Source organism: Drosophila tropicalis, unplaced genomic scaffold, assembly GCF_018151085.1.
Source record: "Drosophila tropicalis isolate 14030-0801.00 unplaced genomic scaffold, ASM1815108v1 contig_867, whole genome shotgun sequence".
NCBI lineage: Eukaryota > Metazoa > Arthropoda > Insecta > Diptera > Drosophilidae > Drosophila > Drosophila tropicalis.
This window is the reverse complement of record NW_027173362.1, coordinates 260,844-283,449: the sequence shown is the minus strand read 5'-3', so window position 1 is coordinate 283,449 and position 22,606 is coordinate 260,844. Positions and strand designations below refer to the sequence as shown.

At 37.0% G+C, this 22,606-nt stretch overlaps 4 protein-coding genes across 7 annotated transcripts; 3 read left to right on the top strand and 1 right to left on the bottom strand.

Moving 5' to 3' along the window:
- Positions 1–3,654: 3,654 nt before the first annotated feature.
- On the top strand, positions 3,655–11,181 carry LOC137583717 (neutral amino acid uniporter 4). The gene is given in 7 exon segments (XM_068298821.1): positions 3,655–3,797; positions 9,065–9,214; positions 9,706–10,066; positions 10,134–10,433; positions 10,435–10,586; positions 10,656–10,828; positions 10,888–11,181. Coding segments are annotated over 7 exon segments (1,401 nt in total). The 5' UTR covers positions 3,655–3,789; the 3' UTR covers positions 11,145–11,181.
- Positions 3,771–20,364, top strand: LOC137583716 (proton-coupled amino acid transporter-like protein pathetic). Of its 4 annotated transcripts, none has more exons than XM_068298818.1 (5): positions 3,771–3,797; positions 18,386–18,919; positions 19,055–19,512; positions 19,586–19,761; positions 19,836–20,364. In XM_068298818.1, the coding sequence occupies exons 1-5, from the start codon at positions 3,786–3,788 to the stop codon at positions 20,075–20,077; spliced, it is 1,422 nt and encodes a 473-aa protein (XP_068154919.1). In that variant the 5' UTR covers positions 3,771–3,785; the 3' UTR covers positions 20,078–20,364. The 4 variants fall into 4 exon arrangements, with proteins under 4 accessions (XP_068154919.1, XP_068154920.1, XP_068154917.1 ...); XM_068298819.1 differs by lacking the exon at positions 3,771–3,797 and adding an exon at positions 15,048–15,162; XM_068298816.1 differs by lacking the exon at positions 3,771–3,797 and adding an exon at positions 16,022–16,105.
- Positions 20,362–21,358, bottom strand: Arpc3B (Actin-related protein 2/3 complex, subunit 3B). The gene is made up of 3 exons (XM_068298822.1): positions 21,238–21,358; positions 21,000–21,173; positions 20,362–20,896 (listed from the first exon to the last, which is right to left on the bottom strand). Exons 1-3 carry the CDS (start codon positions 21,241–21,243, stop codon positions 20,552–20,554), a joined length of 525 nt encoding a protein of 174 aa, XP_068154923.1. The 5' UTR covers positions 21,244–21,358; the 3' UTR covers positions 20,362–20,551.
- An 81-nt stretch (positions 21,359–21,439) lies between these two features.
- LOC137583358 (rab-like protein 3) lies at positions 21,440–22,577 on the top strand. Its single transcript, XM_068298320.1, has 3 exons — positions 21,440–21,550; positions 21,620–22,138; positions 22,204–22,577. The coding sequence occupies exons 1-3, from the start codon at positions 21,490–21,492 to the stop codon at positions 22,494–22,496; spliced, it is 873 nt and encodes a 290-aa protein (XP_068154421.1). The 5' UTR covers positions 21,440–21,489; the 3' UTR covers positions 22,497–22,577.
- Positions 22,578–22,606: the final 29 nt, after the last annotated feature.

The following is a 22,606-nucleotide window of genomic DNA, read 5'->3' as shown; positions in this document are numbered from 1 at the left end:
CTCTTCAAGAGATGGGTTAAAGGCATTGAAAATATAATTTACACACAATCAGTTGGTACAGTGAACACACACATTGAATGAACAGTGAGAGTGATTTTTCACACTCGATAGAGAGTCTTCACTGTATCTGTAATATTCGGACTGTCTCCGAATACCAACAAAAATTTACAGCAAGGGCATGCAACATTTCGGTGAGACAAAAATAGTTTTAATGGTTCTTTCCCATAAATATATAGTATGTAAATATATATATACGTATACGTATTATACCTATGAATAGGCCTAAAGCTAAAAAACACTATTTCGCCATTCGAATTGCCGAAATGTGAAAATATGATTTTGTTTTCTGTAATTACACGATACTCGAATACTGTCAAATCACGCTGAATATTTCGAGTGTTCCTATACTCGAACGAAAGAGACTGAAAAATTGCTACCCTTCGCTTGAGTGGCTTTCCTTTAATATGTTTGCCTCCATGTGCCGTCTCCCCAGCCCCTCACCCACCTCCATCTCGACGGCCTAACGTGCTCCATCCAATTCGTCTTCTGTTCAATTCCAATTAAATTGTATTCACAAGTGGCGGTTGTCTGTTTGTGTGGGTAAATGATGAACGAGACATTCTTTTTGTATTGGAACCGCCAAAGTAAGAAAAAAATTTTTAATATATATGTATACCCAATAAAATATCATTGAATAAAACGAGAGAAATTCTAGCAAATCTCCGATCGGCGCTAAGATACCTCGTACCAAGTAAATTCCTGACCCTCTAAGGCATGTCATCGGTCATTTTGTGGCAAAGGGATATAAATAGGGAAGAATATGAAGGAGACTCTGTTCGAAAGACTGTTAAAAGGTTTAAGCAAGTTCATCACCGACTTACGAGTACCCTGAATGTATGTATATATTCTAGGGTAACTGAAGACCATTCCGGATATCTTGAAACGGGAAAACTTTCCTGTGAAGTCGGGATGCCACGGATTTTGGTCCTCTGTTGCTGCTATTGAATGCCTTTACCCCCGTTAACCCCTTTACCAAAGACTTCGCAAGGTTTTTTGTCGCCGATTGTCTTTTTGGTTTCCGTGGTTTCGGTACTTTTCCTAGTTTATAAAAACAAGGATCTAACTCAATTCCAGTTCTCCTTTATTAACTGAAGAAAAGGTAGCAAATATCTTACAAGATCTTTATGGAATCATATCAAAATTAATGTCAAAAAACATATTTACTAAAAGACTAGCTACAGTGTGGAAGACATTCCGATAGTTCTGTCAAGACCAGCGATATCCTGGATTATTTTTTACTTTTTTCACTTCCTTATTCTCCCAATCAACGAATTTTCATGCCCTCTTATGTACATTATATTTAATACTAATTTCTGGCAAAAGTCAAATTTACCCATGCCAACTTAGAGTAAAAGTCAAGTGGTTTATATGTATTTGCCTGAGTGACGGTATTCAGCTCGTAATATATATTGTATATATTCTTGATCAGCATCATCAATATTCGATCTCACCATGTCCATCTGTTTTGACGAACACCTAGATCTCGGCGAAAGCATCCAAACTGGGTATCTATGTATGTACATACCCTCGGGAAGTGCGCAAGCAGATTAAGTTTGTTTTAAGTTTTGCCACACCCACTTCTGCCCTCATAATTAAGTATGGCACACTAATTAGTGTTATGTGTTTCTTCCAACATATCAATTTATATTAAAATCGAACTGAAACTATTTAAGTTATGGGTATAAACGTTTTTCACTAAAGGCCGAAGTTGGCCGTTGATCAGTGGCGGCGCCAAAGTGCTCGTGCGCTTGTATGAGTGAGCGAGATAGCATATGCTAGCAAAAAAAAACAATTGTTTCAATTGATACAAGTCGACGAAAGGACTTACTTTATTGTTTAAGACTTTTCCAAAGGCTGAGGGTAATTGGTAGAAAGAAGTATTTACATACATACTTACATATCTATATATTCTTGATCAGCACGACGAGAGGAGTTCATATAGCTATGTCCATCTGGATCGACGGGATCTCCTCTAAGACCGTTAGAGGTACAGAGCTGAACTTTTGCACATAAGCTTCCATCTATAGCAAGGGTTGTATATTTCGCATTCAAATGGATCGGAACACTATATTATATGGCTACAACAGACGCGGCAAAGTCACGAACATACCATACCATACATGCCCATACCATGTCTTCAACGCTAAAAGTAGTTGGGAATTCAAACTACATTAAGCGAAAAGAGAACAGCAAAGCTTGCAACTGCTGATTTCATCTTTGCCATTGTCGAATAAGTTAATATTTGTCGGTTAAATATAGCTTTTAATAACTATTGCGAATTTCATCAAGATCGAACGATCGAACGATATAGCTGTCATATAGAAATACGATCAAATGGCGTCGTTTTCGATTAAACGTTTTTCCAGAGGAAAGAGTAAGAACAAAACGTGCAAGGGTATACAAACTTCGGCGCGGGCTAAGTTTATAGTTCGTTTTCCTAAAGGATGTATTCAGTGGAAAATACCCATATTCATGTTTATACTCATTTACATATAAATGAATGTTGTGTGAATATATTATTTAATTTTTGAGCTTTTTGATAAACAGAATCTGAAAGCTTACCAATGTAACTGTAAACCGGTTCGATCTTCTGGCGAGGCGCACTCAAACAAATCAGAATTGAATGTTAGCTTATAAAAATCTCATTCTAATAATAATCCAATCCAACTTCTCCCCCCCTCTTGAAACCACTCAGCCACCCGCTTACCCACACATCTATCCATCCACCTACCCACTTACAACAATTACAGAACTTTTTTTCTCAGCTTTTCGGTTGAGTGACAACCTGTTGGACATCCAATTGGCTCTTGTCGTTGAGAGAGAGAGAGAGAGAGAGAGAGAGAGACAAAGAGAAGAAGGAAGACGAGAAACTGGTTCGTGGTGCGGGGAAACCGAATGAACCGAGAATTGACCATAGAACGCAGATCGCAGACATTAGATCACATCTGCCTGACAGACTGCTGGAGCAAAAAGACGCGTCACATTATACTCTCTTATCTCTCACAACTTTTGGATACTTTTCTAATGAGACATCAATTCGAGCCAGAAAGGAACAGAAAACCAAGATATCGAAAAGCAGGCGAACAGAAACCAAAAGTTCTTTCTTCTAATGCCTTTTCTTTTGTTATAGTTTGCATTATTACGGCAAAACGATTTACGACTACGGTGAAGAGGTAGGCAGCAGTGGCAGAAGGCAACACTAAGGGGCCAGTGCGATGAGGTGGGGTGGGGGGGCGGCGTTGGTGTTGAGGCGCAGTGTCAACTGATGACGACAACAAATGCGGACCGCGTTACGTTACGTCCGCTGACCGAATACGGCGGCGTCAGAGGCAGCGGCGGACCCCAGTTTCAGTCTTGATGATTTCGTGGAGCGATTAACAACACAAAACGCCGTTCGGAGGACCAAAAAAGAAAAGAAAATACAAATAAAAAACGGCACACACAAATCGCTCACTCACTCACACCCAAAAACAGAAAGAAAGACGATTATTTACCGAATATTAGTGAAAAAAGCCAAAAAAAAAAAAAAATGCCAATGCCTTTAAAACAGGCTATAAAAATAAATCATTAAACACAAAAAAAAACCAACAACAACGAAAAAGCGTCTAAGAAAAAAGTAAAGCGAAGAATACAATTTGTTTTTTTTTTTTTTTTTGGCAAATTACGCGTCTCTTGTTTATCTCGTGCGTTGACCGAGTTCTTTGACAACAACAACAACAACAAAAATGGATGCTGAGGTGTGTAAAAAAACGAACAATTTCAAAATATTTGTAATTCTATTTGTTTTTTCGAAAAAGTATTCAAATTAGCCGACAAATGAAAAACAAAACACAACCAACTCCATAAAGTCAATAGCACAAAATTCAAGTGCAAAGTCAGCCACGACAACAACAGCAACAACAACAGCAAGAGCAACAACAGCAACAAGTCGCACAGAGGCAACAAACTGTTAAAACATTGTTAACTCTTCGAAAGGCAGACAAATATAAATATTTGTATCTTATATATTGAAATAGAAACGTTAACTTCAGAATTCAAAAAGTTCTATTAAACAGATACAGTCGGATCAGACAAATATATCTATAAATTACATATATCCATATTATAACTTCTTGTTAGCCTTATCTTTGGATTGTTATATTTTAATATCATCTTAGAGTTAGACTTTTCCATGGTTCTATATAATTTCTATATGTCTTTAAACATTTTCGAGGGTTTCCGATCAAAAAAATTATGATTTTCGACATTTTGTCCATGACATATATAGTCGGTTCAGATATAGTACATATTTGTATAACATATAGTTCCCAGAGGATATACATATGTCACTACATATATTATAATTGGTTAAAACATTGCTAAACCCTTTGAGAAACGAAAGAAGATTATTCATCTAGAGAAAAAGCCGGATAGGATATCTACAAAAAACCAGAATCGTTTATGATAAATTTTTTCCAAGAATGTTTATATAGTTGGATCAGATAACTATATCATATTTTTCTTCACCCTTTTACCATAGAGTTGTGATATATGTAACATATTTTTTACTCCCAAACAAATTTGATCGAGATCAGTCAACTATATCATATAGTTCTCATTCGAAAAAAGGGCCAAAGGTTACGGTTCATAATCCGATTACGATAACTAACAAGTTATTGAAAAATCTTTTTCATTCAGTTACTTGGGAGCCGACATAAACCGACCTTAAGTCAGAGAATCAAAACGTCATAGATTCGTGGCCCCCACTGTATGTACATAATAATACCATAAAGAACAATACAATACAATAAAAGTGGATCAAGGTTAAAAGTTGTTTCAGAAGCTGTTGAATATTGGAGTGGAAGAACAGATTTTTAGCATTCAAACCTAAATGAAAAGAACTGCCCACCGGGCGACACAGTTTCTTAAATCCGGCCCTGTTCACATGTACACAAATATGTGTATGGCCGGAAATGTTTTAGGTAAATTATATCGAGAAACCAGTTTTGGGATAGGAAAAAAACAAAACATAACTTTTTTTTTAGGGGATTCCCTCTGACTATTTGACATATTAAGCTTTTCAAATTTATTGTCAAGTAATCAAGCGATATAAACAATTTCTTTCTACTATGTCCCCATTGTTAAATAGGCTTTAGATTTAATACTCTATCGAAGCCAAACCAGTTGGTTGCCTACTTAAACTTAATCTATAGATTACACAGGCCGACATGATTTTTGCTGACGTTAACTTTAAGGGTGTTCTTAACTAATTCGGGTACGCTGATTATAACTGCATACTTGGTTTTTGTCCATCACGTCTAGATTTTGTAAAATCTGGAGATCTGGTGTTGAAAAATAGGCACCCAAAAGTATACTATAGAAAGTTTAAACAAAAATTTTCAACTTTTTTTTACGGATTTTAGAATATTTTGTGTAAGGAAATTAGTTCTTGTTTGCACATATAACTAGTATACAATTTGTAAGACGCAGCAAATTCCCACAATTTTTTAAAATTTAAAAGCAGACAATTCTTGAAATCCCTATAGCATACTTTTTGGTTGAAATTTTACTCATTATAGAACTATATCCGGAGTGTAAGATATTATCCATTGTAACAAAGAAATAACTCTTTGATATTTTGTAAATTCATTTTCAATCAAGCCTAATATATTAATAGGATAAAGTAATAATGTTTTTAGTACAATATTATGCTTATATCATGGAAAAATATATTGCAAATTAGGTAATTTTGAATAATTTGAACGCATTTTTTCGAAATCCTGACGTGATGGAGAAAAACTAAGTACAGGGCCGTGATTAGCAGCCCCCAATTACTATAGGAGACCTATTGAACTGCAAACACTTTTTCATGACCTCAAAAATGTCGGCCTGTGTTATGATTAACAAAACGCGAATAGAACCAATTTATTGAGCTCAAAATGAAAATACCTTGCCGAGATTAGACAGAATTCCATTGAAAATTTGATAACAAATAGCATTAGCTACCTATGGAGTAAATTACCTTTTGATTTTGATCAATTATAATCTACAATTACTCAAACAAATTCCAATTATCACCTTTTGCTGTGCATTCAAGGTAGTGGGAGTAATTTTTTTGAATGGGCACTTGAAAGAATTCCCATAATGAACTCAGGAATCTTTGTGGTTGGGAACAATTGTCTAAAACCATCTAAAACAAAATCTAAGAAGGAAAGAAACTGAAAACACTTGACGCACATGGGAAATTTCCATTCAATGGCATGAAATTGATTTGAGAGATGATGACAACTGAAAAAACAAAAAGAAAAACAATGACAATCACTTATGAAAACAGCAACCCAGCCAGCCCCTTCCGCCCCCCGCCCGGGCACTGGGTTACTTTTACTTTCTTGTTAGAAGGAAAAGACAAGTGGGTATAGGATTTGCCATCATTTTGTCATTACTTCCACCAGAGTTAAGTAAAATCTCACACTTAACTTGATTAAATCTTCAATCTTTTTTGTATTAGGGGTTTTTTTTCTTATCTAGAGGTATTTTTCCTTTAACATAGTTTTAATGTGTCCCCCTCTTAGACACCCCTCCCTTTAAACAAGAAAAATAAAAAACAATTTATACTTTGTATACAACTCTCGACGTTTAGCTGCCGATAAGCGTCGAGATTTGCACAAGGCACTCGTAAAAGTTAAGAAAATTGTAAAGCACCATCACCTCCACCATCACCATCACCATCCTCCGCCAATCTGATCCGCTGTGGCACACTATCGGCGCCATGTCCTCTGCGTCAAGTGTACCACACTTGAGGTGTTATCTCAGACAGTGACAGTGGAGTGATATGAAGTAAACCGAAATATATAGACGAATGGCGAATGTTTTGACGTGATAATTTCTCAATGATTATTGATGATTCGCTTTTAATTTCATAAATTCATTAATGAATCTGGTGTAGATACGGTTGAAGAGTGTTTACCAAAAATTTGATGTTGCCAACGGGATTGTCATCAAGCGGAAACTAAAATTTAGGCCCCTAGAACAAGTGGTATATTATCAGATTGAGTGTTATATACTACAAACATATAAAGTTATTCATCTTCATGGCAAAGAAATATTCATCATAACAAGGTGATAACACGCGATTAAGATTCGCATTTGTTATAAGCAATTAATTTCTTAATCATACTTTGAATTTAACTTAAAGTCACGTTCCCACGCATTTCAGATATTTGATATTTGCATGAATAATGTTTCCGTCTAGTTAACTCCTCTTGTTAGACCTGAAAATATGATATTATCACATTTTACACATGGCCCTGATTGTGGTGTACTTCAGATAGGCATTGTCTGGAACTTCAATGACCAGGTGATTACACTCTGATATTCTATCTATCCATACATATATGTATATATGTATGTATGTGTGTGTATTTTGTAAGTGCTTACAAAACGTGTAAAGCTTCAACGACATACGAAAATTGGTTAATACACTCATGGACAAAATAATGAATACATCAGCATAATTCGAATTTAAAACTGAAGCAAAATTGAAATCTTCTTTGAATGAGTTCAAAGAAAAAGTTTCTTTCTAAAATCATTTCAAATCTGATAATCTTGCTCACTTTTCAAAGCACACGTGCACTTTAGCGCCGCCAACGGCCAACTTTGTCAAGTTCCTCTGAAATTCAATGCGATTAGGTAGAAGTACAGTTCGTATAACGGAAGCTTAAAGTGGGCGTGGTAATAATTTGAAATAAACTTGATCAGCCTACATTCTAAACGAATCTGTTTACCAAGTTTGATGGCCCTATTGTTTAAAGTCTCTGAGATCTAGGTGTTCACACAGACTTACAGGTAGATTGACTTGGTAAAGTAAAAGAGTTCAATTAGTGAATATATTTTTATGGTCATAGCTGTACCTACGTGTGGGTACATACATATGTATATCTACATGCATGTCTTTGTGATTATCTAGAAATTTTCAATAAAAGCCCCAAATAAGCTTTATCTTCTATATAGGCACGTGCTAGATATATGGCTAGAATTCTTGTTGTTTTGTCGTAGACGTTCTTGTTGTTGTTGGTGCTGCTGCTAATTTGGCAAAGGTTTATGGTTTTTTTTTTTTTTTTATTTTTCATTGATTGAATGAATCATTTAATTGGTTACTTATTTTTCTGATTTTTATGGTAAGTGAAAACCGCCAATAAAACTCATTGAATTGGCTTATATTGATTATCGAAGCTCTACTGTAGTGGATTTCCCACTTTTCGCAATAGCTACGTACACATATATGTATGTATGTGTGTGTGCCTATTGATGTACAGATGAGTGTAGCATATAAAACTGATTGAATTTATCAAAAGCACTTAATGATATCCAATTGGAGGTCCATTTTTGCCTATTCATCAACATGACAAAACAATTGCTTTGAGTTATCAATCAGATATAAGTAGATATACAAAAACAACATACAGATACAAAACAAGTACATTCAATTATATACATACATACATAGTTACTAAATTTACTTACGTATTCACTCCTTTTGATATTCCTTTTATACCAAAATCGGGGTAATTTTTATTCATTCTCATCATTTATATGGGTATGAAAGTGAAAGCAAATCCAAAAGTGAAGTCAAACAATTAGTTTAGCCACATTTACCATTTAGTCGCTCAAATTTCGAATACCCACTCAATAGAACCCAATTAAAGATCTTCCTCAAAAGGCGGAAGCATGAGTCTTCTGATGATTTAAGCTTCATTCACTTAACAAAACATTTTCCCCAATCCCGATCCCGAAAGCTGAATTTGTGTGTTCTGCGTGAAAGCAATTAAGAGTCATCTGGACAAACTCAATTGAACAGATGAAACAAATCGAGCAGTCCATATAGAAAGCTGTCCCCAGCAAAAAGAAAAAAAAAAACCAGCTGCCCATTTAGTGAAAGAAAACTAAATTTTCTCAAAAAAGAAATTACTTTTTACTCCCAAACAAAATATACATATACATATACATATGTATATGTATTATAAAGGCGCCACCTATTGCAAGACCAGACCAGAGAAATCCAACATCGTCAGCAATGCCAGCGGCGACTAGCCCAGATGGGGGGGACTGCACCAGCCAAGGACCCCAAGGAAACGGAGAACGAGGAAAACCATGAAGAATATCATCCACCCACAAGGTATGGACTGCATGGACTTCTAATTAACTAACTAACCGACTAACCAATTGAAAGTGGACAAAACCAAATAAAATGCCTGCCTAAATTCCCCCTTAACTGCTTAACCCCAACACTAACCATCTGCTGATGATCCCCAATGCCAATTGTTACCTGCCTCTAACCTGCTACTAACCTGCCACTAACCTGCCTAACCTGCTGATTACCGCTAATGCTAATTTAAGTATCTAATCTGATTATATTTATCCTATAAGTCTGCTTTATCCTTTCCTACTAACGAGTTCAAGTGATCCCAAAACAAAAGTGCAATTAAAAAAAACAAATTCAAGTGAACCACCCAAATGCTAAGAACCTAATCCTGTAACCTGACTCAACCCAATCCCCCTCCAATTGCCCGCCTAGCTCCACTGCCAATCCACTCCTACACTCCAACACTCCAACTCCTTGCTCTAGCCAAATGATCAACATGTACTCTCCGTTTCAATATGATCAAGCTATCTAGAGACATTCGTGCATCTGTTCAAGGGAAATATTGGACCAGGACTCTTTGCCATGGGAGATGCATTCAAGAATGGTGGACTGTTGGTGGCTCCAGTGCTCACTGTGATCATAGCTGTGGTGTGTATCCATTGCCAACATGTTCTGATTGCCTGCTCCAAGAAGATGCGCGATTTGCATGGGGAATCCGTCTGCGCCGACTATGCCGTGACTGTGGAGCAATGCTTCGAGAATGGTCCCATGAAATTGAGAAGATGGTCCCGCACAATGGGAAGATTGGTCGATACCTTTATATGTGTGACCCAACTGGGTTTCTGTTGCATCTATTTTGTGTTCATCAGCACGAATGTGAAACAGGTGAGTGAGGAGGCGGAGTAGAGTGGAAACGGAAATGGAACTGAATCAATCTTAAATTGTCTTGAAGATTTTTCAAGCCTATGGCATCGATATGGATGTACATCTGGTCATGCTGCTGGCCTTTTTACCGGTTCTACTTAGCTCACTGATCACAAACTTGAAATGGCTGACCCCCGTCTCAATGTTTGCCAACGTGTGCATGATTCTGGGTCTGGCAATCACCTTGTTCTATGCCCTCAAAGATGGACTCCCAGATATCGGGGAACGCGCCTACTGGACAAATGGATCGAAGTTGGCACTCTTCTTTGGCACCGCCATATTTGCCTTCGAGGGCATTGCTCTGGTGATGCCATTGAAGAATGCCATGAAAAAAAACCCCCCAGTTCGAGAGTACATTGGGAGTGCTCAATGTGGGCATGTTCTTTGTCTCGGTGTTGTTCGTATTTGCCGGATCAGTGGGCTATATAAAGTGGGGTGATCATGTTGGAGGAAGTTTGACCCTGAATCTCGGCGATTCCATGTGAGTCTGGAGTCCGTCTGGAAATTAGACAACAGAATATTGTACATTCTTCCCCTTTCGCACACTTAGACTGGCCCAGGCTGTCAAGCTAATGGTCTCCACTGGTGTCCTGTTGGGTTATCCCTTGCAATTCTTTGTGGCCATCCAGATAATGTGGCCACAGACGAAAAGAATCTGTGGTTGCAAAGGTCGCTCCCTTTTGGGCGAACTTGCCTTTCGTACCTTCCTCGTCTTGGTCACATGTAAGTAGCCCAAGTCCAACCTGAATCCTCCATCTTGATGCCATCTTTCTGTTTGTCAGTGGCCATTGCTCAAATGGTGCCGGCCCTGGGACTGTTCATCTCGCTTATCGGAGCCCTTTGCTCCACCGCCCTGGCCCTGGTCTTTCCGCCTGTCATCGAGCTAATCGCCAAGAGCGAGCCCAACAAAGGCCCTGGTTTCTGGATTTGTATCAAGAATCTGCTCATTTTGGTCTTGGCCATGTTGGGCTTCATCACTGGCTCATATGAGAGCCTCAAGCAGATAGTAAAACATTTTGGCGAAGAGGAGAAACTTTAATCAACACAAATAAAGAACCACACTCGAATTAATAGAATTGATTCTATTTTTTTATAATCCTCTAGACAAAGTCTGCCCCACAAATTCGTTTCGAGGCCATTTTAATATAAACCTATATTTTTTAATCTTTAACTACAACCTATGTACATATATACATATGTATGTATGTATGTACATATGTACCTTTTTTTTGCATAATATTTAAGATATGAGAAAATAAATTATGATTCAATTTCTATACTCAGGGATGGTTCTTTCTATATAGTCACTGCTGCTCATGGGTAAGAGGTAAGATAAATGAGTTTAAGCTATATCTAAGGTAAAGCCTATTATTATTATTAAATATCAACATTCGGAATTAAGATCCCACTAAAATAATAAGAATTATATTAAAAACAACAAAATGTTGGACAAATCAGCCAATGGAGAAGTAAGTTCCTTAAAATCCTTTCATCCAGCATCAACTTCAGAAAAGAAACATGATTTTTATACCCTTGCAAAAAGGGCAACGCTAAGAAGAAAGCATCTCCGCCCATATATACTATAATATTCTTGATCCTGTTGTATATCTCGGACTTAGCCGGATCGGATCACTTGACTCTATCATAGAAGTTCTTTCGTGAAAATTTGACCCTTAGGGCACAACGTTTTCCCACTCTGTTGCCTGTGAGAAAGTGAAGGACAACAAAAAAAGTTGCTGGGGGGTACAAACTGCGGCCCTCTGGTTTATCCTTGAAATGAGTGCTTAAGATTTGTTAGCAAGAAAATTTGAGTTCGGATCGTGTAAACAAGAATTTCGATTATAATCGAACGAATGGACACTACTCATTAGAATCCTAACAAACTGCTTGGGCATTAAAAGGATTCGTTAGACTATCTTTGGAATCGACGTGTTAAGGTTACCTAAAGAAACTACGATTTGCTTAGGGTAACAAGACTTAATTCTGGCCAATCTAACCAATCAAGAGATGGAAAAAAAAGTGCTAACTTATTTTCGAACAAAAATTTTGGCAAATTTATTCAAACGGATTAATGGCGTGTAGACCGTTTGAATCATCTTTAAAACCAGAATTGAAATCGAACTGATCGAATCATTAATAAAAAAAAAAACGTCATTCGCCATATTAATCAACTGGTTTAACTGGTATTTGTATCAACACACACACACACACACACACACGCACACAGCATAGCACGTGCTTTGATAAGTCCACAAAAAATTTAATGTTTTCAAATTCAAATTTGGTAGTTGACATTGACCTAAATTTGAACGTGATGTATTTTAGCCAGTTTTTTTCTGTTTTTTTTTTTTGCCCATTATTACTTTTGCTCAGGCTAAAGCAGTGGGAATATCTCTCTATGTATGTATGTACACTGACGGGCATTACTATAGCACCACTTTGTTTCAGAGCTGACCTGCAATGATGATTCTTTAACCAAAAGTTTATTGAAGGCAAAGCCAAATGTCTGATAGACATTTTTAGACAACAATTATTTGTCTTTGCTTTTGAAAGTTTATCTATGTATCCAATTCAACATCATCATATGAAATTCCAGTAGATTATCCTCTATACGTTCTTTGGCATTGCCGTAACTCTATTGATATTGGTTACCATTTAAATATTGGTCCAAACATTTTGGAAAACTTCTTTATAAACGCCATGACCATTTCTATTCTGATGGAGCAAACGACTTTAAACTCATGGACAAGACAGTTAAATGGTTATAAATCAAATGGTGGAAGAATCATCATTGTAGGTTTACTCTGAATAGAAGACTGCAAGTGGTGCTACACTTTTGCCCGCCGGTGTATGCACTCGAGTAGGACTAATCTAATCCAAATTAAACTGAATAAATCTAATCTAAACCGTATATATTTTTATATTTTGTTCTATTATTTTTGTCGTTTCAATTGTCATTGTCGATGTCTGAAATTGAACCTCACAGACCCTTATGGGTAGGAGAAAACTTCCGTTAGTTATCATCCCCTTCCCAGCCCCTTCCATTACCTCTTACATAATCCAATTGCTGAATTCCGTAAACATTGATCAAACGATCGAATCGATGCATTGATTGAGGGTGAATGCAATTAATGTTGTTGTTGTTTTTTATATTCTCCTTCTTTTAACTGGCGCTTGGGCAAAAAAGAATACAAAAATAAAAAATTATAGATCAGTTGTCCAACAGCACAACGAATTGTACACACACTAACAATCACCTTAATTTATTGTTACAATTATTAAAAAGGAAACTGAACCAAGATTAAATGAAAGTTTTAATGAAAATTTAATCAAAATCTTTCCAATCAACATTATGTCGCTTGATGCCTTTTAAAACTCTTTAAGATCTATCATATTTAGCAAGGGATTACATAAGATAGATATCATGATCCCACTGTGGAAAACTAAAGAGTATTGTTTTAGTAATCTTCCTAAATACCTTTAATATTTGTCAGAATTTCGGTTAATATCCGTACTGATAAATACGCTTTAAGAACGGTCCGCTTAATCAATATGCACAGGTTTTTCCACATTTCCCGTAAAGTGTATGAGAAGAGGAACGGAAAAAAAACAAACAAACGCCACTCAAACTCAATCAAGGCCTGCAAATTTCTAGGCGTCCCAATGCGGTTGGTCGAATGGCCGTGGTCTGTTGGGGAGGGGTGGAGACGGCGGCTAGAAGGTGTAATGATCACGAACTTGTTGAGCTTCCATGTTCATGTTTCCACGAAAACTTTACAATTGCATACATTTCAGATACGAGCAAGAATGCGCTAAAATTTCGGTTAATAGACACGTGCATGGATCCAGTGAGTGAGGAGGGATTCCCCCTCAAAGATCCTTCATCGTCGCCATCCCGATCCTGGCAATCAATTCCCCATTCCATTCATGGACTTAATTTGTATCACTTGGTTGGATTCGCTTACTATATTATACATACATACTATAATGTCTAATCAAGATTGAGTCGCAAATTGTGTGGCAAATTGTGTTGCGCAGTGTAAGTGCATTTCGCCAAGTTTCTATTCTTATCTTTTAAACTTGTTGCTATAACGAATTTACGATTCAGTTTAGCTTAATTAGTTTTCCTTTCCACCTTTAGGGGAATTCCACATTTTTCATTTGCTTCGGTTAACTGGATTTGTATGCCTTCAATTGGAACAATAAATCGTAGTATGCAAAAAGATCCCAAAGTTAATCATATTCAAGTGCCAACCAATTTAATCCAACTCAATATCGCCAAAATGCAGATCAAACCCAATTTCATTCCGTTCTCGAGCTCTATCTCCCATTGTCTTCTTCAGTTGCAAAATGATTGAAAGGGATTTCCCAGCGGTTTTCAGTTTTCATTCTTGCTAAAGCTCTGATCAGGCAAATCTCTCTTCAAATTCGAATTCAATATAAAGCCATTATCTATCCCGTTATGATTGTTATTGCGATTCCAATTCTCTTTCTTATAAGTTTCTCAAACACTTTTCAATTCTTCACTAAGAGTGATCGTAACTTAAAGAAGAAATTCAAAATTGTTGATTCAATTTGTTAGAAAACAGTATAAAATAGTTATAAATTTCCAAAAATATCCAGTTGTAAGAAGATTGCATTCGAAATTTGATCGATTTTGAGCAAGGGGAATAAGCGACAATAAAATTTAGTTTCAACTCTTTCGATTGACTTTAAATTTTCACAAAATATACTTGGGTATGTGGGTAGCTAGATTCCGTTTCTAGATCTTCGAAATCTACTATAATTCGATATGCTATAGCTGTTGAAAAACGAATCAGTTATCAGTTTTGCATGAAGAGGGCAAAGCAAAGTCGGAACGAACTAGAGAGCAAGAGAGACAGCCAAACAGGCCGAGTATCTCGGACTTGACCGACTCGACAATTTGCTCTGCTTGCTTTAGTTGGCCAATTCAATTCATGCATTGAGTCTGGTTTGTGTTCTTAACGCGCACGGTCCGGTAAAACGTTGGCTCCGATAATATTCGAAACATATTCGATTTGAGCAACAAAAAAAAGGTGCCCAATCTTATCCAATCTAGTTATATACAATTATACTTACAATTAGTGTGCACAGGTGTTAAACCCAGACTGTTAGTAGATATATATATATATATGTATCTGACTTACATTTCATTAATAATAATATCTAACTATCGGAATCTCTTATCAGTTAAACAAAAGCAATTGTATTTGATAAAGTCTGCTTATAATTTCAACTGATTTATGCTGGATCCAAATACGTCAGATGGTTTTTCCTTGCCCTTTTGTGTTTTTTCGCTTTCCATCGAGAAGCAAAAAGAGATTTTTCTTTTTCGTTGTTGCATTAAACTCCATTTACAACAACAACAAAAAGCAGCAGCTTTTAAGTAAAAAAATGCAAACTACAAATCTGTTTCACTAATTGAACAACTATAAACAACAAATTGAATCAATACGAATCCAGATTCGGCCTTGGAAAGAGACTCTCGAACTAATTGCAGTGTTTCCGTGTATGAAAAGTGAATTCTGTGCATTTGAGAGAACTAAACGAACTTGGGACGCGATCTTCAAAGTTATATACTAACGATTGTTATCAAAGATAGTCTATGTATTAAAGAAAACAATTTGAATGAAGCTTTTGGCTGATTTTAATCTAAAAGATGAAGAGTTGAATTAGTTTTAATTTCATTTTTAAATGGACAATACATAATTTCACTCTCAACAAAGGTTTCTAGTACATTAAAAATTCAAATCTTAACATGACCCTAAAAGAACTCAAGACCCACGAATGAACCATCAAGAAAAAGGAAAAAATTTGTGTCAATTTTCCATGGAAGGTCACCGAAATATTTGTAACAAACGAATAAAGGTGTTTTGACCCCATGAATGTATGTATATGTACTTATTTGGCATGTACACTCATGGCCACACTAATAGGTGTAAGCCTGACGATTTGAAATATGTCCATGGACAAATCCAGGTGAGGGGGGAGTCACAAAATGCCAATGTGTGTAACATTTTCTAACTATTTTCATCCAAACAAAAAACTCTTACACTTCAGGCCAATCCTAATATGCTTCTCATAGTCCTACATGCTACAACATTACGAAATAGCATTACAATACGATTTAGAGACTTGGCTACCGTCAACCGCCTACAGCCTACAGTCGATCCAGCCATATCCGTCTGTATGAACACGTACATCTCAGAGACGATAATAGCTAGAGCCTCCAAATTTGCTATGTAGACTCGTGTAGTATGTATTGTGGTCAAGTTTATTTAAAACTTTTGCCACGCCTCCTTCCGGCCCTGAAATTTAAACAAAACTGAATTTCTAACAAACTATAGTAGTTAGAGACATTAAAGTTAGTAAGTTTACTCTTAGATCATCATAAGTTTACTCTTAGATCATCTAGAGGTATAAAATTTGTACTCATTTAAAAAGGTTGACTTGGTTGCTCCCCATTCAAACAATGTTTTCCATAATTATACCGGATAATGTAACGTAATGCCAAAAAAACTAGAAATGTATTGATTTATTAGTAGCAGAAACTCATTGTCAAGTGATATTAAAAACCAAAATGACATGTCTTATTGGTTTGGGTAAAAGCTCTCAAAAATCAGCTCCGATTTAAAAAAAAAGAATTGGAAGAATAGGTTCTTGCTTACAATGGTGTGGCGATTTGTGGGGAACCTTCCGAGGACAACATTGTTGGTCAGCACAGTGACGAAAACGTCCAAGATCATAATGTATTTACAAATACATATGTAATAAGGCACTAGCACATAAGCCACTGACTAATAGTTGTCGCAACCAACACATAAAATGGGTGGACTGATGGGGCCGATGTAGCTACAATTGGTTTCTGATCTTCCTAAGAATAATGCACTTCTTTTACAGTAAAAATAGTGAGCTCACTAGTGCATAGTTCGTCGTGGTGTGAGGTTGATAAGAGCTAATCATAGCAGCTTAATTAACCAGGTGTTTATTGCTATGGGGTCTACATATGACTGATGAGCCATCGATATCTATAATCGGGTTACATAGTATGTTCTACTAATCTTAATATACATTTCCGTCGTTCTATATTATGATTGTCTTATTGTTGTATTATTTTATATAAGCTAAACACCATTTTATGCTATGAGCAACTGTTTTTAAAAGTCACAATTTTAAATTTAATTTACAGTTTATTAAATTTTTGATTTTGATTTAAAAATAATTGTTTTAATTTTAAAACACATTATGAACGTGGCGATCGTAAAATAATCAAGACAAAAATTTGTTGCTTTCTTCCGGTTAAAATGTCTTCCGGATAAAACGAAGCTAAATTGTCGGTCCCTTGAGCGTCGCGACGCTATAACCGGATTCTACTGGATTTAAAGAAGTACAGTGGACCCTCGGTTAATGAGTACAATTGGTTCCAGCAACTTGTCCGTTAAGCGAAACGTTAGTTAAGCAAAACTACCCTTCCCATAAGATCAATGTAAAATTAATTACCGCTTAATTAGTACACTCATTACATGTTTCAATTTAAACTGTTATTGAAAGCAACTATCAACAATTTTATAGAACTGAAAGTTCGCCAATACTAATACACATGTAAGTTCAGCTTTCCTTAAAAGAAAAATTAAACTTATGACACTTTTAATGGATCTGAATAGGGATTGCACGGAAGAAGATTCTTTATTTTTTTACCTTTTTTGTGTCTATTCGTTAGCCGTGGGTCCACTGTATGCAAATTTCAATAAACGGTCAAAAACAAACACAATATTGAATACAACGTAAAGTTTAGATGTTATCCATTTTTATATGGCTTGCATATAATTTTTAGGGTTAAGGTGATTTTTATTACATTTTCCAACACTGTACATACATTTGGTCATATAAATTTAAAACTGTTGTTTCCCTTACAATTAGTGCATGGTATATCAAAGTCGGCACGACGACTGACCTACCTCAATATCTCCATTTGTATTAAGTTGAAAAAATGATTCTCCCATGTGATACAATATATTATATATGTATATTTAAAGAAATGATATTCAATAATCAGATAAACGCTGCAATTTTGTCGTTCAGTGTAGTTGTCTTTCCAGGGTTAACACTTGTAGCCCTCTCTCTCTCTCTCTCTCCTTCTTCTTTCTCTGCACCTTGGTTGAAAGAACCGTTAAAATGCAAGCTTTATATGTATATATTGCTCCCTTCCAATTCGACATTGCTAGAATATTTTTTCTAAAAATTTTCCATTAACTACAGCACCAAGAGCAACAGCATCAAGATAAGGCCATCGAAGCTGGCGACATGGGCAAAACACTTGAGATCACAGCACCCCCTGGCAAAGGGGCCCAACAACAGACCGAAGGAGCAACCAAGAAACAACAAGCAGAGGATGCGGAAAGCAATCAGGTGAAGAGACGACATGCCACCAGCAATCTGGAAGCAGCCACACATCTCTTCAAGGGCAGCGTAGGTGCCGGCCTCTTTGCCATGGGCGATTGCTACAAGAACGGAGGCCTGGTGGGTGCCAGTCTGCTCCTGCCCGTGATTGCTGTGATGTGTGTGCATTGCGAGCGTATGCTTATACGGGGCTCCATGCTGGCCGTGGAAAGGACCCCGGGAGCAACATTCTACGATTATCCCGAAACAGTGGAGAAGAGCTTTGAGTATGGACCGCGACCCCTGAGACGAATGTCCAAGGCAATGAAACTAATTGTCGAGATGTTTTTGTGTGTTACCCAATTTGGTTTCTGTGCCATATATTTTGTGTTCATCACAGAGAACCTCTATCAGGTAAGATGAAATTAAAAACTACTAACCCAAAAACGACAGAATTTCCCGTTATTTTGTCACCATGATTTCAATTGAAACTCCATTTGTCCGACCCATTCAATGGTTCATATGTACATATGTTTCCTTTCCTTCCAGGTGCTAAGACAAAATGGCGTTGAGATCAGCATGTCCATGACCATGTTGATTACTCTTCTGCCCGCCATGATTCCATCGCTCATGACCAATTTGAAATACATTTCGCCCGTCTCACTATTGGCCAATGTGGCTCTATTATTCGGGTTAATCTCCACACTGACCATTGCATTCACGAGTGGACCAATGCCCCCGATAAGTGAACGTCATCTATTTACTGGTGGCTCCCAATTGTCGCTATTCTTTGGCACTGCTCTATTCTCGTATGAAGGAATCGCCCTGATATTGCCCTTGAGGAATTCCATGAAGGATCCCGAACAATTCAGCAAGCGGTTCGGCGTATTGAATGTCACAATGTTTTTAATTACGGCTTTGTTCATTTTCACGGGTTTTGTTAGCTACACAAGATGGGGAGAGGAAGTCGAAGGCAGCATTACACTGAATCTGGTTGTCGAGGATGTGTGAGTATATTTTGGAGTGGGACTTTTCTTTTCAGGTGCTAAAGTTGGTTGTGATTTGCTTTGCTATTTTTAGATTTTCACAGGTGGTAAAAATTGTAGCCGCTATGGGTGTCTTCTTTGGCTATCCCATACAGTTCTTTGTGATGATGAAGATTCTTTGGCCACCGTTAAAGCGATCCAATGGTTGTGCCCAGAAATATCCGATTACCATGCAAGTGTGCTTACGGTTCATAATGGTCATGATGACATGTAAGTATCCATATAGTCCACTAAATCACTATAACCCTAATATCATGCGATATTCTATATTTGGACAATTTTAGTCAGCGTCGCTTTGGTGGTGCCTCAACTCAATCTTTTCATCTCCCTTATCGGCTCACTCTGCTCCACCTGCTTGGCCTTTGTCATCCCCGTACTGATCGATTTTGTGACACGTGCCCAAGTCCCCAAGGGTCTGGGCCATTGGATATATTTGAAAAATATTGTGATTCTAGCTGTGGCCGTACTGGGTATCGTGGCTGGCACATATCAGAGCATTGTGGATATCGTCAAGGAGTTCAATTAAGTAATTCAATGGATCAAAATGTCTATGTCTTTTTGTCGTATAAAGGCTGGCCAAGTATTTGTTTCTTTGTAAATAATGATGTAATCGTATAGCGTCTATGTATACTTATAATTAAGACTATTTTCTACATAAATGTACTTTTTTTTTGTTTTTGCACCGTTTTGTAACTAGTAATTTTAAGATTTGTCATTGTACAAAAAAACAAAACAACAACATTTCTATTGATAAAACAAAAACGAAAAGCGTAAACATGAAATTTTAAATAAATGATTAATAATAAGCCATTATTTTTACTTTATCTTTAATTGTTGTTATTAACTGAGAGTAAGCAGTTACAAAACATTTCGAGAATTTCAGAGTCCCTTCAAATTTGAATATGGCGCCGTTTATATTTGAAAATGTTGGAACTAGTTCAAAACTAATAACTGTTTAGACAACACTTTTGTAAAAAATCTCAGTGCGAGTTCTGTAAAATTAGAGTCCTGGTCCCGACAGGGATTTTTCCATGAATTTTCTCTTGGCAAAACAAATCCACCATTTGTTTGGCTTATCGTCAGCGTTATCAAAGACTTTCTCCAGTAAACGGTTTCCCGTCTCCTGACGTAACTGTTGTATATACTGACGCATCATATCGGGATTTTCGGGTGCAGTATATACCGAATTTAACGGAAATCCTGAATCGCCGGGTATATCGAACTTTGCTATTGCCAGACTAAATAGCTCCTGTTGGGCATGCGCTTTACTGGTACAATGAGCCATTCGCTTTAAACATTCAATAATGTACAGGGTAACATAGATAAGAACGCGATCCACTTCGGACTGTTTAAATGAACATAACAACAAATTCATTGTGATTAGATATGAATGATTTTCCTATACCAACAAATTGTGTATGTATGTATATATGTACATATGTACTTGCCTTCACTTCATATGTACGAAAGAAAACATTTGCTTTAAAATAATACAATGACTCATCAATGATGTCGTTATCAATTTGTATACTGGGCGCTGGTCCTTGATATTTAGTACGTAGTGGTAAAATTGCCATATTTCCCACTCGCCGGTTGACTTCTTCGATTTCCGAATGGAAGGCCTAAAGAAAACAGATTTTTTGTAGTTTTGTGCAATAAATTAAACATAAATGGTTTGGATCTTACTGGCATTTTAAGTTTTTAAAATTTTCGTTTAGTTAACTAAGTAGTAACAAAAAAAAAAACAATAACTTTTTATCAGATGGAAGTACGAATCAATTCAAAATGAACTGAGGCGAACTAGTCGGTAGAAGCAGTGTTGATAAATGCGCGTGGATAACTGAGCGGAACTACTATTCTAAATACTAAAAAATAAATACTAAAGACTAAGAAACATAAATACCGCAGATTTACAAAACAGATGTTTTGTTGTACAATATGACAACAGTTCTAAACAACATGAATAATCGTGTAAGAATTGTTGTAGTGGGTGACTCTGGTGGGTATTCGATATTTTAGCAGATCTTGATCCTTAACAACTGATATCCTTCTCAATCCCGCCATGCAGGCGTTGGCAAAACTTGTCTAACACATTTAATTGCTCACAATGAGTGCCTTATACGTCCTGGCTGGACAGTTGGATGCAATATTCAAGTGAAGATCCATGAATACAAGGAGGGCACAGCTCGCCAATGTCCATACTTTGTGGAAATCTTTGACATTGGCGGTTCATTGAGTCACAAAAATACGCGTAGTGTTTTCTATTCCGGCATACACGGCATTATTTTGGTCCACGATCTGACAAATGGCAAATCGCAGGAGCAATTGCTCGATTGGCTCTTTGAGATTGTCAACAAAGAGGGCAAGGATACGTATAAATGTCGGGGCACCTCAATGCCGCCAACACCCCCAACACCGCTATCATCATCCCTATCTGGCTACTCCTCTAGTGATAACCATTTGCGATTTGATATGGAAGAGTTTCTGGGTGCCACCCAAATACCCATATTGGTCATGGGTACCAAATTGGATCTAATTGACAAGAAGCGTCAACCGAAGACAGCGGTAAAAAAAGCCGGTGGCATAGGTAAGCGATCTTAAACACACACTACACTCACACATTTCACCTCTTGTCGCCTATTCCCATTACAGCTGACAAATGTGGTGCTGAAGAGATTTGGTTGAACTGCCGAGACAATCGCAGTTTGGCTGCAGGTACCACAGACGCTGTGAAGCTATCACGTTTCTTTGATTGTGTGATTGACAAACGTGAAAGTCTAGTTAGCAGCTCCAGTAGTAGCCCTCATGGATATGTCGTTGGCACAAGCAGTCCGCTGGCGGATAGACGACGTCCTGTGACGACAACGAATCCACCGTATTCTTTATATAGTCCAACCAAAATGGATAGTGTTGTGCCTTTGCTCGATACAAGTGATTTAAAATAAATTCAAAAGTATCAATAGCTCATAGTTTAATATGTAAGAAATATTCCTTTGAATTTTAAAAATAAATATGTTTACCACCCACTTTCCGCCCAATTAAACAAGATACATGG